Source organism: Natrix helvetica (genome assembly GCF_964273705.1).
Source record: "Natrix helvetica genome assembly, chromosome: 7".
Classification (NCBI taxonomy): Eukaryota; Metazoa; Chordata; class Lepidosauria; order Squamata; family Natricidae; genus Natrix; species Natrix helvetica.
The window spans coordinates 7,094,432-7,112,013 of record NC_138558.1 but is presented as its reverse complement, the minus strand read 5'-3'; the positions used below and the strand labels follow the sequence as shown (position 1 = coordinate 7,112,013).

Genomic DNA, 17,582 nt, shown 5'->3' with positions numbered 1-17,582 from the left:
TTGTAGCTATTTTTCCATAACAACAACCCTGTGAGGTGGGCGAGCTGAGAGAAAATCACTGGTCCACCCAGTTGACTCTCATGTCTAAGGCGGGACTAGAACTCACAGGCTCCTGGTGATTGGCCAAGGTACCCCTAAAGTAGGACGTAAAGTGAGATTTGGACATGAAGTGTGAAACCTACTGGGTCAGGCTGGACAGCCTCTCGGGGACCCCTTTACTTCTGTATTAAAAGGCCACATAGGCAGCGTTGCAGCTTGCAAAAGAACAGGAAGTGAGTGCCTAACCGCAGAGTTCAATAGTCTCACAAAACCACAAGGTTCAGCTAAAGTTTGCTTAGGGACACCTAGTCAGTACCTGTGGCCCAAGACAAAAGGAGAAGTAAGACCCCATCTACTTACAAGGCTCTTTCCTCAAGGTATCCAATAAGAAGTGAAATGAAGCATTTCTGTGTACCTTGCTCTTAGAAAGGTATAACACTGTCTTTTCTATAGGTTTTTGGTCCAGATGTTAGAAATTTGTTATCTCTGTCTGGACCTTTTGGCCAAAATAAAGCTTATCTTGGTCTCGCAGTCCTATCTCTTGATTTTCTGCAACACCCCCAGCTGGCTTTCATGCCTAGGGCAGGACTAGAACTCACAGCCTCACACACACACCCCCCACTTTCCACCCTGGTACCTTAACCATTTTTTTACTGTGCAATATGTAATTCTAAACCTTTTTTTAAAAAAAAAATAATGTTTTAAGTTTGACCAAAAGTACAGAAGAAAAGAACGTTTGATTTCTGAGCCTGTCAGATACCCAGAATTTTTTTTTAAAAAAAAATATTTCTTGATCAGGGATTCTTCAGTGATTTTTTATCTTAAATAAATCCCGCAACCTGCATTTTTGGAGTGAAGGGTGTATGTGTGTGTCTCTGTGAGTGGGTTTGCACAGGTGTTTTGTTTTATCCTTTAGTGACAGGAAGTTTTTGGAACATAAAACACAACGTGGCTGACATTGTTGTGCAAGTAAAATCATGAGTGGGAGGTTAATGAGGCTGAAGTGCTGTTTGCCACTGGGGGATATTTTTTCTCTCCTAAGTAGTCCCAGAGAAAAAAATACCTCCGAATAAGAAGCGAGAGGTAATTAGCACAAAACCTCATTTTATTTTGGCTCCTATGCCTACGTTTCTCAGAAATTAGCCCAGGGCTGGAGACCAGGAAATGTTTTACTGAAATAAACCACCAGTTGGAGATGATGGTCTCTTCTCTTCTCCTCTTCTGTTCCTCCTCTTCTCTTCTCCTCTTCTTCTCTTCTCTCCACTACTCTCCTCTTCTGTTCCGCTCTTCTCCTCTCCTGTTCCTCTCTCTTCTCTTCTCCTCTCCTCTTCTTCTCTTCTCCTCTCCTCTTTTGTTCCTCTCTGCCCTTCTCCTCTCTTCTGTTCTTCTCTTCTCCTCTCCACTCCTCTCCTCTTCCGTTCCTCTCTTCTCCTCTCCTTTTCTGTTCTTCTCTCTTCTTTTCTCCTCCCCTCTTCTGTTCCTCTCTTCTCTACTCCTCTTCTGTTCTTCTCTTCTCCTCTCCACTCCTCTCTTCCGTTCCTCTCTTCTCTTCCCTTCCCTTTCCTTCCCCTCTCTCCTCTCTTTCCTTCCCTTCTATCCTCTCCTCCTCTCCTCTCCTCTTCCCTTCTTCTCTTCTCTTCCCTTCCCTTCTCCTCTTCCCTTCTCCTCTCCCCTTCTCCTCTTCTCCCCTCTCTTCCCCTCCACTCTTTCTCTTTCTTTGCACCCCTCCACTCTCCCCATCCCATCCCTCCCTTCCATCCTTTCTCCCCACATCCCATCTCTTCCCATCTCTCCTCCCCTCCTCTCACCCCCCCCCCCTCTTCTTTTTTTGGCTTATAAAAGGAGATGGATTTCCTGAAAGAAATTTTAGATGGATGCTAAAAAAAATATTGTTACAGAAAAGAGCAGTAGTGGAGGAGTATCAAAAGAAATCATTTAAAAAAAATGATTTAGACAAGAGTACTGATTGATGAACGGTTTGGGCTTTAAATAAAGCTTTCCCGAGATCTCATTGTATACGATACAATGGAGAACTCAAAACGAAGAGGCAAGAGGTAACACAGCACACACCTACACACACATGTATACATGTACATTATGTAAATTATGTAGAAAATATAAGCATATATCTTATATACACTGTACAAACATACACAGAGAAATGTATGAGTGCATTTTCCACATAATAGCAAACATGCTTTGGATGCTAATCAAAGGCAATCTGCACACAGCTTAATTATGTATTTTGCCAGTCTGCCATTTATTAATTATTCCTTTAGCTCACTACGCAATACTTTAATCAAAAGTGTAATATAAAGGCAGCCAACTGGATCGGCTCCGAGCGCACACTCCAGCAGAATATCTGTACAAAGTATATTTAAGTGAGAAGTGAGGGGTGTTTTTTTTCTGTACTGTTAGGAGGAAAAATAATCGCACACTGACACACACACAAAAAAAATCAAGCTTTATTGATATTGGATTCCAGGAAGAATAATTAAAATAAATAGCTACAGGTATAGTTGACAATATTTCTAATGCAAATAAGAATTCACTGGCTGCATTTGCAAAAACCCTCTTAACACCTTCAGGAGGGACGGTGTGCTGTGCAAGCCATGCAAACAAGCAAAGTCCCATCTGTGGGATGTAGGCAGCACATGATACCACAGAAAAAACTTCTCTCTGCAGGATGAGAAGCGAAACGCCTTCAAAAGTCCAGTTGCTTCCTGAAAAAAAGCACCTTTGGGACAACCGTGGCCTGGATGGCTGAAAGTCTCTACAGACTTTTAGCTATACAATTTGGGATGAAGACCCTTGGAATGGTGTGGGAGGAGGAAGGGATTTCCAGAGGGGGGAAAAATGCAGACTACAGGAACCATTTGCACCACTCAGGGGACCCTGAGGACAGAGATAAATCTCCAGATGCTTCAATGACCCTCTAAAAGGATGCAAAGGACCAGCTGCCTGCAAGGAGTATAAATCCTTCGTTCCCCACCATCCTGTCAGAGCTGAAGAAGCTTCTTGGATGAGAAGCGAAACGCCTTCAAAGAAAAACCAGAAAGTCCAGTTGCCTCCTGAAAAAAAAGCACCTTTGGAACAACTGAGGACATAAATAAACTTCCAAGTGGCTTCAACGACTCTCTAAAAGGATGCAAATGACCAGCTGCCTGCAAGGAGTATAAATTCTTCCTTCCCCACCATCCAGTCAGAGCTGAAGAAGCTTCTTGGATGAGAAGCAAAACGTCTTCAAACAAAAAACCAGAAAGTCCAGTTGCCTCCTGAAAAAGGACCTTTGGCGCAAACCATGTCCTGGATGACTGAGAATACCTACAGACGTTTAGCTATACAATTTGGGTTGGACACCTTTTGAATGGTGTGGGAGGAGGAATGGATTTCCAGAGGGGAAAAAAATGCAGACTACAGGAACCATTTGCACCACTCAGGTGACCCTGAGGACAGAGATAAACCTCCAAGGGCTTCAACGACTCTCTAAAAAGGATGCAAATTTACCAGCTGTCTGCAAGGAGTATAAACCCTTCCATTTTCCACTGTCCTGCCAGAGCTGAAGAAGCTTCTTGGATGAGAAGCGAAACGTCTTCAAAAGACAAAGCAAGAAAGTCCCATTGCCTCCTGAAAAGAGCCCCTTTGGGACCCTCTCCACAGGGTCTTGTGCCCAAAAGTTTGGAAGTCTCTGGACTAGACCTCCGAGGTCCCTTCTGTTATTCTGTTAAACACATCTAAAATGTCATTCTTAGCTTCTCTTCTGCTTTTAGAACATCGCACCTTCGTTCAGGTGAAAACTGAAAAGAGTTGAAGGCAAGTTACGTAGGAAGGTTTAATCATTCAGAGCAAGGCTGATCCAAGCCTATTTTTATAACTCAAAATCATTAAGGCTCTTGCACATAGATACATACGTATATATTTAGCCTGTCTCTTCGCTATTTCTCCCTTCGTCACATTTCTTTTTTTTTTTCTCCCCCTTTTCTTTTTTGTCTCTGGGCTACTGGGAATAAAGTCACTTATTTCTGCCTAAATATTCAGACGATAAAACGCAGGCGCAGGAAAAAAAAAGAAGCAAAAGTGAGGTGTTTTTTTTTTCAATAAATAGCTTTACTTTTCATTCCGACATACAAGTATCTTTTTAAGCAAAACTCTGGTGGAGATTGGGAAGAGTTTACAGATAGCGAACAAGTTTTGCAACGATCCAAACCGCAGGCATCGGATCTCTGTTGGAAGACTTGCAGTCAGCCAGTTGGCAAGGACCACATACGTGTTTTTTTCTCAGCTTGGCATCCATAAAAATATAATTTCATGTTCAGCCCTTATGTGTCAACATCCGTGCCTGTTCGAGTCCAGAGTATATTCTTTGGTTCAACAAATGACAGTCAGGCAAGTGAGGTGTCATCTGTTTCATTTTCCCAAGGCGTTCTTCATTTATTGCAACCAAAGGACATGGATGGAAGGGAATACTTGCAAGGTTGAACCGTGGGGTCCTTGGTGCTCTTGGAGCTTGGTGGCATTCTTGCAGACGTTTCATGACGCAGCTAGGTAATATCATCAGTGGTAGAAGGCAGTAGGATTTGAGAGTGAGACAGAGACAGGCAGAGAGACAGGGAGAGACAGGCAGGGAGAGACAGAGTGACAGGGAGAGAGAGAGAGGGAGAGGGAGGGAGAGAGGGAGAGAAAGAGAGGGAGTGGGAGAGAGAGGGGGGAGAAAAAGACAGACACAGAGAGAGAGAGACAGACAGACAGAGACAGGGAGAGACAGAGAGAGAGACAGGGAGACAGAGACACACAGAGACACAGAGAGAGATAGAGAGACAGAGACAGAGAGAGACAGAGAGAGAGATGGAGGGACAGAGAGACAGAGAGAGAAACAGAGAGAGACAGACACAGAGAGAGAGACAGGGAGAGAGAGGGAGAGAAAGAGAGACAGGGAAAGTGACAGGCAGAGAGACAGGGAGAGACAGATGGAGAGAGAGAGAGAGAGGGACAGAGAGGAAGAGAGAGACAGACAGAGAGACAGAGAGAGGGGCAGAGAGACAGAGAGAGACAGACAGAGAGAGAGACAGAGAGACAGGAACAGAGAGGAAGAGACAGACAGACAGAGAGACAGACAGAGAGAGACAGAGAAAGAGAGACAGAGAAAGAGAGACAGACAGACAGACAGACAGACAGGGGGAGACAGAGAGGGAGAGACAGACGGAGAGACAGAGAGACAGAGAGGAAGAGAGAGACAGAGAGGAAGAGAGAGACAGGGAGACAGAGAGAGACAGGGAGACAGAGAGAGACAGGGAGGAAGAGACAGACAGACAGAGAGGAAGAGAGAGACAGAGAGACAGGGAGGGACAGAGAGGAAGAGAGACAGACGGAGAGACAGAGAGGAAGAGAGGGAGAGAGAGAGAGGTGGGGAAGAGTGGCTTGCGCTGTCATTGTTGGTGAGAGTGTTCTTGATGATTCCTTGATTAGACTGTTGTTTACTGTTAGCCTGTTTGTCTGCCTTGCTAAGTCTTTGACTGTGGTATTGTTTACTTGATTGTTGGCCTACCTAGTGTGAAACTTGGTGTTACCCTCGGCTCATATGGCTCTTGACTGCTCCTGCTCATAAGTAAGCAACAGCCTAATCATGAGACCACCAAGAATACTCTTACCAACGCGGACAGGGCTAGCCCCTAGTATAACTAGAGTAAAATAAGAGCAAATTCTACTCCCTTCTAGTGTTGATGGTGTTACCTAGTATGGTAAAGAAACGTCTGCCAGGAAGCCACCAAGCTCAGACAGCACCAAAGAAAACGAGATGATGGGAGTTGCCTATTAGCAGCCTTTTTAACCGGAAAGCACAATTGTACCTGGACTTTTATGCAACCTGAGTTACTCCATGAAATCCAATGTTGTGACTCACAAATACCTCCTAAAGAAACTCTCTCCCAATTCTGCTTCTAGAGACATTAGAGGCCAAGAAACTTTTTTCTTTCAACAGCAGGAACATTATTAGTTCTCATGGTGTGGTTTTTTCATTATTTATTCTTACATCCCATCTTTCTCCTGTGAGGTTCACGTAATTTCTGTAATGTTTCTCTATCATCAGGTGCTCGACTTACGACCACAATTGAGCCCAACGTTTCCATCGCTAAGCGAGATAGTTGTTAAGCGTTAATTTTGGCCCACTTTACCACCTTACTTGCCACAGTGGGGAAGTGACTCATGGAATTTGTTAAGTGAGTAACTTTTGTGGCCTGCCAGCAGCCAGCAGAGCTGGCAGCAGATTCGGACAGTGAGGAGGTTGGGGAGGAACATGGGCCAGTCCTGAAGACTGGGGAAGGCTGGGATGAGGGCTCTGTGTTGGAGGCAGAAAGGGGGCCAGGACCATATGCCAGTTGTCAGCTGCCTCCGGAGTCTGACATCAGCGAGGCAGAAGAACAGCAGGAGCCTGTTCCCAGTGTGCGCATGGGCAGAGCTGCCAGAAGGCAAGAACAATTAAGAAAACATGGTCAACTTGGGAGTAAGGCTTGGAGATGATTGGCCCCTCCCATAAGACATAAAAGAGGAGCGAATGGGACATGAGCTTTTGCAGGAAGCAATTAGTTCATCTGGTCGGTTCAAGCTTTGAGAAGTTCAGTTTGACTCTGTGCTAAGTTTGCCCTTCCTCTGCATTTGGCAATTAGGTCTCTGGCAGCATTCCAAGGGAGATAAGGTGGGTGTTTATCAACATTCCCCTGAAAGACTGTGGCAACTCGAGCAGACATCTGTCAGAATCTTCACGGACTGTTTGTGAAGCCTTGCCGACTGGGAATGACCAGAATTCACAGCCGTATAAATAAAAGAGGGTTTGGGGGGGACGGACGGGACGGACTAAGATTGTGATTTATGCTTTCTCAGGAAGCTTAGGTCAGAACAGTAACACAGTTGTTAAGTGAATCTGGCTTCCCCTTTGACTTTGCTTGTCAAAAAAGGTCAAAAAAAGGGATCACATAACCCTGGGGCATTGCAACCGTCATAAATATGAGTCAGTTGCCAAGTGTCTGGATTTTGATCGTGTGACCACGGGGATGCTGAAACGGTCGTAAGTGTGAAAAAGCAATCAAGACTCATTTTTTCCCCCTAGCTCCGTTGTAACTTGGAAAGCTCACTAAACAAACCACTGTCAGTCCAGGACAACCTGCGCTCAACTTCCACTGTGGAAATGGTGCTAATGAGTATCCTCCAGATGTTTTTCCTCCAGCTGTCTCAGGCTACCCTTTCCAGTAACTTTAAACATTTATGTCAGTAAGGGGTTTGCAGTCCCAAATATCTGGAAGCCGCCAGCTTGCCTGCTCTGGTTTTTTGAGAATTTCATTTCCCAAACAACACACTTCAGAGTTAACAATCCAGATGTCCTCCGACGGAGTTACAAATGGGAACGATTCCAAGAATCATTCTCAGTGCAACAATATCTGCTAGGAACCGAAGAGCTGCAGACATAATTTCCACAGCTCATTGACCTTCCTAGTGTTGGAGTAGTGTTTATAGCGGAGCTGGTGGCAGATTCGAAGAGTGAGGAGGTTGGGGAGGAACATGGGGTAGTCCTGGAGTCTGGGGAAGGCTCTGATGAGGGCACTGCATCGCAGGCAGAGATGGGGCCATAGCTGTTAGACAGTTATCAGCTGCCTTCAGAGTCAGATATCAGTGGGGCAGAAGAACAGCTGGAGTCTGTTCCCAATGTGCGCATGCGCAGAGCTGCCAGGAGAAGGGAACAGTTAAGGAACAAGGGCCGACTTGGGAGTAAAGCCACAGGTGGACGGTGAATGGCCCCTCCCATAGGGAATAAAGAGAGCGAAAGGGGAGTGGAGTTTGCAGGAGACAATTAGCTCGCTTAATTGGTGTGAAGATTTGTTCGTGGCCCTCAGAGATTCCTTGCCAAGTATTTCCTTGTACAGCTGTTGCGTTTGAAAGATATCAGCCTCTCCAAGCCTGATAAGGTCTGTGGTTGTCAATTCACCCTTGAAAAACTGTTTGCCGGGACTTTGCTGGATGTGAATGAGGGGAATTCACATTCGCTTAATAAAAAGGGAGTTTTTTCGGGACAAGGAGCCTGCTTGGTGATTTTGGGAAGCCTGGGTCTGAACCCCTACCAAGTTCTAAGTCTTCTAAATGACTGTCCCTTTCTCTTGAACTTGGTACCCATGAAAAAAGATGGCTAGCGGATGGTTTTGAGGTGGCCCAAGAGATCTTCTGGCATTTTTTTTTAAAAAAAATGCTATCATAGATGCCCACACTCTCAAGGTAATGCTTTCAGTGTGCATCGATCCATCTTTTTCAGACTCTGGCTAATAAACATATTTATGGAATGTAAATAAGGGCTGACTCTGATATGCCAGGTCCATGAATAAGGGGACGAGAAAAAGCAGAAAACTCTTCAAAACCAAGCTGCTTCTCCAGTTTCTCTCTCAATAATATACACCATATATACTAGACGTTCCCTATTATTTTTTGGCCGAGATAAATTAGTCATACAATTCAGTTGGACATCAATGGCATACAGTCAAACACTCCCCCTCCCCAAAAAAACATTCCGTAAAAAGTGTAAACTTTGGTATTTTTGAATGGCTTCTTCCCTCACCCTAAAACAAAATTCAATCCCATCCCTTGAATTAATCATGTGTCGATAACAATAACAATAACAAGCACCTGATGGGCAACATATTTGTGTTTCCCCGAAAATAAGACAGGGTCTTATCTTCTTTTGACCCCCGAAGTAAGCACTTGGCCTTATTTTCGGGGAGGTCTTATTATTTTTGAGGTGCAGGAGGTAGCAAGCGTGGTCACCTCAAGGATACTGCTGCGTTGCGATATTTTCGGGGAGGGCTTATTTTCAGGGGAGGGCTTATTTTAGTGCATGCACTCAAAAGAGCCGAGTAGGCTTACCCTGTTTCCCTGAAAATAAGACCTCCCCGGATAAAAAGCCCCATCGAGCTTTTGAGCACATGCACTAAAATAAGCCCACCCCGAAAATATTGCCACACAGCAGCAGCCATGAGGTGACCAAGCTCGCCGCCTTCTGCACCTCAAAAATAATAAGACCTCCCCAAAAATAAGGCCAAGCGCTTATTTTTGGGGGGGGGCATCAAAAGAAAATAAGACCCTGTCTTATTTTCAGGGAAACACAGTATTATCCGGGGAGGTCTTATTTTCAGGAAAAACAGGGTAGATTTTGTTTCTTTGTTTGTTTTGAACGACAGAAATCGACCAAGCTGTCTTGATTTCACGATTTCTGAAGATTTCAAGAGAGTCGGTTTTGGAGAAGAGAGCTGCACACGGAGGAAGTTAGGACACGGCTAGAAGTATCTACAAAGTGAACCTGCACTTTCCTTTCTTTCTTTTTTTTTCAGTTGTTGACTTGCGTTGAGTCTCGGGGGTTTGAAGGTTTTGCACGGCGTCTTGGACAAAGCGAGGAAGTTCCCTCTCTGCTCCCATGATCTCCCCGCCTTAAAATTAAAATTCCCTAAACTTTCATCTTCCTATAGTGGAAGATCTTAAGGGTGGCTGTCTCTCGGCTTGCTTTTCATTTCTCCTTGGGGTTCTGGAAGAAGAATGAATGTCCACCGAGCCGGGATGGTGCGTCGCCAACGGTCCGGTGTCAAACAAAGGTGAGGAACGGTGGCTAAGAAGAAGCCCATTGTTGGTGGAAAGGTTCTGGTGCGGGGCAGCTGGTCCAGGCATCTTGTTACTGGCTTGGTTCCGAAATTTCCGATGAGAGGGATTATTAGCCGCTTGGACCTTCCTGTAGATCGGAGGGAGAAGGACTTGGGTGTGGTCTTCCGCCAAGGACATCCTGCCCGAAGCGCTTTGTCGCTCGGAGCGAGGAGGAGCTAAAGAAGTCAGAGTGACTGAAGACTTGGGAAGGACGGGGGGGCTGGTGATGAAACCTTCTTCGGTTTTGGCGGCTTCGCTGTAGAAAGCAAGAGGAAGGTTGCCGCTACGTTTGCCGCAGGAATCACAGCATAACTTTTTGTAGCCCGGGATGGAGCAGTAGCGAGCAAGCACTTCCATCTGGCAGAAGATCGACTTGTCCCCCTGACAAGCTTCATCTGAAAAAGAAAAGCCCTTCATGCGTTAAGAGGGCCAAGCTCTTGAGAAACATGAGGCGGTAGAAGAAGGAGCAGCTTCTGAAGAAGCTGCAAACGATGACTAGAGTCCACCTGGATCCATTCTTACGTGCAGGATCTTAGGATGTAAAGTTTAGACGGATCCTGGAGAACATCTCATCATACCCACGGCTGGAATTCCCTATTAGAGGATGGCCAACAGTGGCTTTCCAGCCCTAGTTTGAACACCTTCAATGAAGGAGAGTCCACCGTTCGTAACTGTTCCGTAGGGACAGTTAGTTTAAGCATAAATTATTCTCGTTTTGATACTGCTCAGCAAAGCTCGGAGACAAATTCCTTGTGTATCCAATCCCACTTGGCCAATAAAGTTTATTTTATTCTATTCCGATTCTACTCTACTCCATTCCATTTTTCCTATTCCTATTCCTAGTCTATTCCTACTCTACTCTACTCCATTCCTATCATATTTTCTATTCTGTTCTATTCTATTCCTCTTCTACTCCATTCCATTACATTTCATTCCATTTATTCTATTCCTACTCTACTCTACTCCATTCCATTCCAGATTTTCTATTCTATTCTATTCTATTCCTACTCTACTCTACTCCATTCGTTTTTTCTATTCTATTCTATTCTATTCTATTCTATTCTATTCTATTCTATTCTATTCTATTCTATTCCCACTCTACTCTACTCTATTCCATTCCAGTTTTTCTATTCTATTCTATTCTATTTTATTCCTACTGTACTCTACTCTACTCTACTCTACTCTACTCTACTCTACTCTACTCCATGCCATTTTTTCTATTCTATTCTATTCTACTCCACTCAATTCCATTTTTTTCTATTCTATTCTGTCCTGTCCCGTCCCCTCCCCTCCTATCCTATCCTATTCCATTCTACTCCATATATTCTATTGTGTTCCGTCCCGTTCCATTCCATTCCATTCCTCCTCCTTCTCCTCCTCCTCCTCCTATTCCATTATCAAAATCCACCCATGTTTTTCTCTCTCTCTCATTTCTAGAAATGGGTGGCAGACTTCGGAAAAGTCTCGCCTGTCCTGGGACACACGTGTATTTTTCCTACACATTATTGACAACCTTAATGATGAACAATGGGTGAGGACAGAATTATAAGCAGCAACTTAGCACTCTTCTTTTCATGCTTTTAGCAACGTTTGGAAACGTCCACGGTTTCAGAAGTGCATCTCCAGGGAGCTGCCGCTTGGATAAATAAGGTTAGAGGGGATTAAGTAAATTGGCACCTGAATCTCACCTGGAAGAAAAGCAATTCCTACATGGGCTACTTAAGAGACCCATTCAAAGTTGTATCCCACTTCATAATACATTTCATGCAGGTTCATCTTTTTGCAAAGGCCGCTGGGACTTCTTCATTTTTCCTTTCTGAAAATTGCCTCCTATCCGCAAAACACTCGGCTTTACGCAAAGCCTTTGAGAAGGCTTTAATGGGAATTGCTGATCTTTTCACTCTGTCATGGAAAGCTTCGGGGATGTCTTTCTCTCTCTAAACTAAGTAACTCCTTAAAAAAATGTTTGCTTCCAGGCTTTTAAATATCTGATGGGCTTGTCTAACACTTCCATTACTTGCTGCGTTATTGATTGGGGTTGGCTTTGTGGTTTTTTTTTCTTTTTCAAAGAGCTTTAATATTCCTTATCCTTCTTTTCTTTTCTTTCTTTCTTTCTTTCTTTCTTTCTTTCTTTCTTTCTTTCTTTCTTTCTTTCTTTCTTTCTTTCTTTCTTTCTTTCTTTCTTTCTTTCTTTCTTTCTTTCTTTCTTTCTGTAAATCACCCCGAAAAAAAAGGCATTTTTGTTGTTGAGTCCACAGCAGCCTGTTAGGCCAATTGGAAAGAAGTGGCTGCAAGATTGCTTCAAAGCAAAATAAAAAATAAAAACAAAAACAAGCGACCCGTCTTAGCTATAGCAAGTGAGTGAAGAGGAAACAAAATAGAACATAGAATAATAGGGCTGGAAGGGATCTCAGAGGTCTTCTAGTCCAACCTCCTGCTCAAGTAATATAGTGGTTCTTTATATACAATGCAACTCCTCCTCCTCTTTTATAGGGTCTGGTTCTTTTTTTAAGTTTGTAGCCTCCTATCACTATGTTCCAGTCGTGGATTTCATCCCACCAAGTTTCTGTAATGGCAATTATGTCATATCTACCTTCGTGTATTAATAGTTCAAGTTTGTTTGTTCCCCAGACTTTCTGTATTTGTATATAGGCACTTGAGATCTTTATGCCTGACTCTGGGTGTGCTTCCTATGTCTCCAATTTGGTATTTTTGTCTTCCTTCTCATCCCTCCTTACTTCGTTATTTGTCTTGCTATCTAGGGTTGTTTTTTTTTTTTTTTTGCTTGGAATTAAGTCCTGGAGATCCTAAAGACTGGTCACCCTTCCCCAGAGGTGAAATTCAGCAGGTTCTGACAGGTTCTGGAGAACCGGTAGCGGAAATTTTGAGTAGTTCAGAGAACCCGCAAATACCACCTCTGGCTGGCCCTGCCCCCATCTATTCTCCGCCTCCCAAGTCCCAACTGATCGGGAGGAAATGGGGACTTTGCAGTATCCTTTCCCTGCCACGCCCACCAAGCCATGCCCATAGAACTGGTAGTAAAAAAAAAATGAATTTCACCACTGCCCTCCCCCCTCAATTTTAATTTAAAGCAGTGGGGAACTTCAAATGGCAAATCTAGACAGCATACTAAAAAGCAGAGACATCACCCTGCCAATAAAAGCGCGTATAGGCAAAGCTATGGCTTTCCCAGTTGCAATGTATGGCGGTGAAATTTGGACCATAAGAAAGGCTGAACGCCAAAGAACGGAGGCCTTTGAACTCTGGTGCTGGAGAAGACTCCTGCGAGTCCCTTGGACTGCAAGGAGATTCAACTGGTCAGTCCTAGAGGAGATCAACCCTGGCTGCTCTTTAGAAGGCCAGATCCTGAAGAGGAAACTCAAAAACTTTGGCCACCTAATGAGAAGGAAGGACTCCCTGGAGAAGAGCCTCATGCTGGGAAAGATGGAGGGCAAAAGAAAAAGAAGGGGATGGCAGAGAATGAGGTGGTTGGATGGAGTCACCGAAGCAGTCGGTGTGAGCTTAAATGGGCTCCAGAGGATGGTAGAGGACAGGAAGGCCTGAAGGAACATTGTCCATGGGCTTGCAATGGGTCGGACACGACTTTGCAACTTAACAACAACAAAAATAAAATCTAGGGATCCTACTAGGTTTGTTTATATGGATGCAGATTCTTCCTACTCTTTGTGCCCCTAATGAAATCAGCTTAAATAAGATTGTTTTGGAAGCCTTGATAATTTCTAGAAGGTTTGAAATAAAGCAGAAAAATTCTATGGATTCCCACAGTCCCCAAACGGGTAAAGCTCTGCTGCCCTCTAGTGTCCATGATGTTAACAAACTTCAGCTCATTTGATTTGTCTGGCGTAGAATACATTCTCCAAAATGGACTTTTTTGCACACGTAGTCCTCGACCTACGACCACACTAGAGCCCCAAATTTATGCTGCTAAGTAAGACACTGATGAAGTGAGTTTTGCCCCATTTTATGACTTTTCCTGCCACAGTTGTTAAGTGAACCCTTGCATGTGTTAAGTCCGTAAAACGGTCGTTACGTGAAGCTGGCTTCCCCATTGACTTTCTTTGCCAGAAGGTCGCAAAAGGGGATCGCGTGACCCCGGGACGCTGCAACCGTCATAAATATGAGCCAATGGTCGAATATGAGCCGAATATAAATCACGTGACCATGGGGATGCTGCAACAGGCAAGCGTCAAAAATGGTCATAAGTCCATTTTTTTCAGTGCCGTCGTAACTTTGAACCATCACTAGATGAACTGTTTGTAAGTCAAGGACTAAGTGTACTTGTCCAGGGACGTTTATCTTAGGGGTCCTGTGCCAGATCATTTCCGTACAACTTTGACATGATTTCTAGAAGAGGTGGACACCCTTTGCTTGTGACTGGCCCTCAAAAATCTGAAGACTCCTAACATGCCACCCCTCGTCCTTCTCTTCATTAGACTAGACCAGGGGGCAGCAAACTGTGGCTCTGGAGCCGCATGTGGCTTTTTCCTCCCTCTGCTGCGGCTCCGTCACCGGTCGGCGCCACAATTTTGAGAGGAGCTTCCCGTGGGGGAGGGGGGAGAGAAGCACAGGGCGCCAGGAGAAGACTCTATGGCAAGGGGAGGGTTTTCCAGTCGTCTCCGCAATTGACAGGGCTTTCAGTTATGACAGGTAGAGGAAAAAGGATGCCGCGCTAGGGGGAGACTCTATGGTGGGGGAACTGAACTTCCGGTCAGCTCCAGAATTGAACAGGGAACTTCCGGTTAGGACCTTTGTGGCTCCCGGTGTTTTCTCTTCTGTGGGAAACGGGTCCAAATGGCATTTTGAGTGTTGAAGTTTGCCGACCCCTGGACTAGACATATCCAGTTTCTGCAACCGTTCATCATATGGTTAAGCCTCCAGTCCCCTTACCCCCTTTGTTGCTCTTTTGGCTGTCCAATTTCTTTTTAAATCCTCCAGTCATGGAGCACCCACAACTTCCAGAGGTTAAGGCATTCCACTAGTTCATTATTCTTACTGTCAGGAAATTGGCTTAGATCTCTCTTTAATGATCTTCCATCCATAGGAGTGGGAGAGAAAGGAGAGAAGCAATCTTAGATAAATTTCCTGATAGTTAAAGCAATCTATCAGTGGGACAGCTTGCCTCCAGAAGTTATAAATGCTCCAACGCTAGAAGTTTTTAAGAAGAAGCTGGATATCCATTTGTCTGAAGTGGTGTAGGGTTTCCTGCCTAGGCAGGGGGTTGGACTAGAAGACCTCCAAAGTCCCTTCCAACTGTTATTATTCTTTTCTCCCTAATCTCGTCTCTTCACTTCTTCTCTTCTCTCATCTTCTCCTCTCTTCTCTCTTCTTCTCTTCTCTTCTCTTCTCTTCTCTTCTCTTCTCTTCTGAATGCTGATTCTTTACAATCTATAAAATGCTGATGTACTTTATTACTGCATTTTCTTTGATTTATTTGACCCTGAAATTAGAGCCTGTACTTTTTAAAATTATTATTTCATTTTTATCTATCTATCATCTATCTATCATCTATCTATCATCTATCTATCATCTATCTATCATCTATCTATCATCTATCATCTATCTATCATCTATCTATCTATCATCTATCTATCATCTATCTATCTATCTATCTATCTATCTATCTATCTATCTATCTATCATCTATTTATCTATCTATCTATCTATCTATCTATCTATCTATCTATCTATCATCTATCTATCTAGTGAAAAGACTAATCAGTTATTAATAAGAGAGTAAACCCTACTCCCTTCTAGCACCGATGTTGTTACCCAGCTGTATAACGAAGCGTCTTGCTGGGAAAAACTGTCAGCCAGGCTGGCAGGAGGGGTTAAGAGAGGACCTAACTTGGAGTCCCTGTGCAGCCAGTAGCAATGAAAGCTTGACCTGCCGCAAAATCCATGAAGCCTTCGGGTCATTACCAGGAGAAGGCAATACAGCCATTTTTGGCCTCCCGAAGCCCTGCCCTGCATCCCATTTTTGTGAAAAATGGGCCAATTTTCACAAAAACTGAGCTTTTTTGCCTTCTCTCAGGCCCCAGCAGCCTTCTTCAAGCTTCAGCAGGCTTCAGCAGGGTTGGGCCAAGGCAAAAATGCCCCAATCTTTGCGAAAAACAGGCAGAAAATGGGCTGGTTTTTTTGCAAAAAATGGAGGGGTTTTTTGCCTTCCCCCAGCCCTGCTGAAGCCTGCAGAGGGCTGCTGGGGGCTGAGGAAAGGAAAAAACTTTTCTTTCTTACTTATCTCTTCGAAATCTTGGTGCATCTCATACACCAGTGCATCTTATAGTCCGAAGAATAGAGTCATAAATGACTACTACTTACCATTGCAGGGTGCAAGTTTGCAAACCCTCGTGGATTCTGGCTTTTCTCCATCACACTGGTCACCTGTGCGGCATGTCACCTGCCTGGATTCTGTCCCTTCACCACAGGTGATCGAGCACTACGAGAAAAGTAACAAGCAATGAGGCAAACAACTAGGTTTCTGCATGCGACCAGCCGGTTATGCCACAGATGGGTGCATTGGTATTTATTTATTTTTTTGTTAAATGTATGGAAATATAGACAGGAAGCTTCCCAGGACAAAATCCAGAATTGGGATTTCTTGCTTGGATGTATACCAAGCTCTTGCCCAAGCGTATTTGGCGTGCGGGTAGCTTTAGACCAGTGATGGCGAACATTTTTCTGCTTGGGTGCCAAAAAGGCCCGCACGCATATGTTGCCCACACCCATAATGCAATGCCATCCCCACTGACGCTTGTGTCCTCCCCCTACTCCCCCCCTCCGCGCATCTGTGCACTGAAGCCTCCAGACTTCCGGTAGGCTCGTTGCAGAGGTGGGTTCCTACCAGTTTGGCCCCGTTTTGGCTGAGTAGGTAGTAACTCAGCCGGACACCCCCCGCCAAACCAGTTCTATTGGTTTTGGTTTTTGCTTCTGCGCATGCATAGCAGCAATTTTTTTTTACTACTGTGCATGTGCGCAGACTGGGCATCAAGCACATGTTACTGCCCATCAAGCTCCTGTTTGCAAAGCGCATACACGCTGCAGCGCGCCCGAGCGAATCGGCTGTAACGCAAGCCAGAAACCACCCCTGGCCCCTTGGGCCATTTTTTTGCCCACCTCAAGCTTCAGGAAAGCCTGGGGAGGACGAAAAATGGCCCAACAGGCCTACCGGAAGTTCGTTTTCCAAACTTCCGTTAGGCCCGTTAGGCCCGTTTTTCACCCTCCTCATGCTTTCCTGAAGCCTGGAGAGAGTGAAAACGGCCTCCCACACCTTCCAGAAGGCCAAAAATCAGCTGGTCAGCGTGGGCATGCACGCTGTAGCTGACACAGGGCAACACCTCACGTGCCCTCAGATATGGCTTCAAGTGCCACCTGTGACACACGTCCTATGGTTAGGCCATCTTGGTCCTAGACTTACAACCATTCCTGTACTGATGTTTCCAGTGTAGCCCCGTGGGACAGATCACGGCATGGGCCAGATCTGCCCCCCCCCTCACCCCAGGCCTTGCGTTTGACACCCCTGGCTTAAATAGAAGAATACTCGTTCCTTCTGGACATAACTGAATAGTAAGGACAGGAAGCATTGTCAGATAGTGATCTCAAGGTCAAATCTTGGTGTGTAGTCAATAATATTGATGTAGAAAAGGATGTGGAGACTCTAGAAAGAGTGCAGAGAAGAGCAACAAAGAGGATTAGGGGACTGGAGGCTAAAACATAGGAAGAACGGTTGCAGGAACTGGGTATGTTTAGCTTAAGAGAAAGAAGGACTAGGGGAGGCATGATAGCAGAGTTCCAAGATCTCAGGGGTTGCCACAAAGAAGAGGGAGTCAAACTATTCTCCAAGGCACCTGAGGGCA

At 44.8% G+C, this 17,582-nt stretch overlaps 1 protein-coding gene across 1 annotated transcript in view; it reads right to left on the bottom strand.

The window, feature by feature from the left end:
* Positions 1-7,982: 7,982 nt before the first annotated feature.
* Positions 7,983-17,582, bottom strand: part of ADAMTS3 (ADAM metallopeptidase with thrombospondin type 1 motif 3) — a gene marked incomplete at its 5' end in the record, with an annotated part of 158,537 nt that continues 148,937 nt past the window's right edge. Inside the window, 2 exons of the mRNA XM_081960285.1 lie at positions 7,983-10,103; positions 16,048-16,165. Of these exons, the coding sequence (XP_081816411.1) occupies positions 9,526-10,103; positions 16,048-16,165 (696 nt within the window). The 3' untranslated portion in view covers positions 7,983-9,525. The remainder of the gene's footprint in view (positions 10,104-16,047; positions 16,166-17,582) is intronic.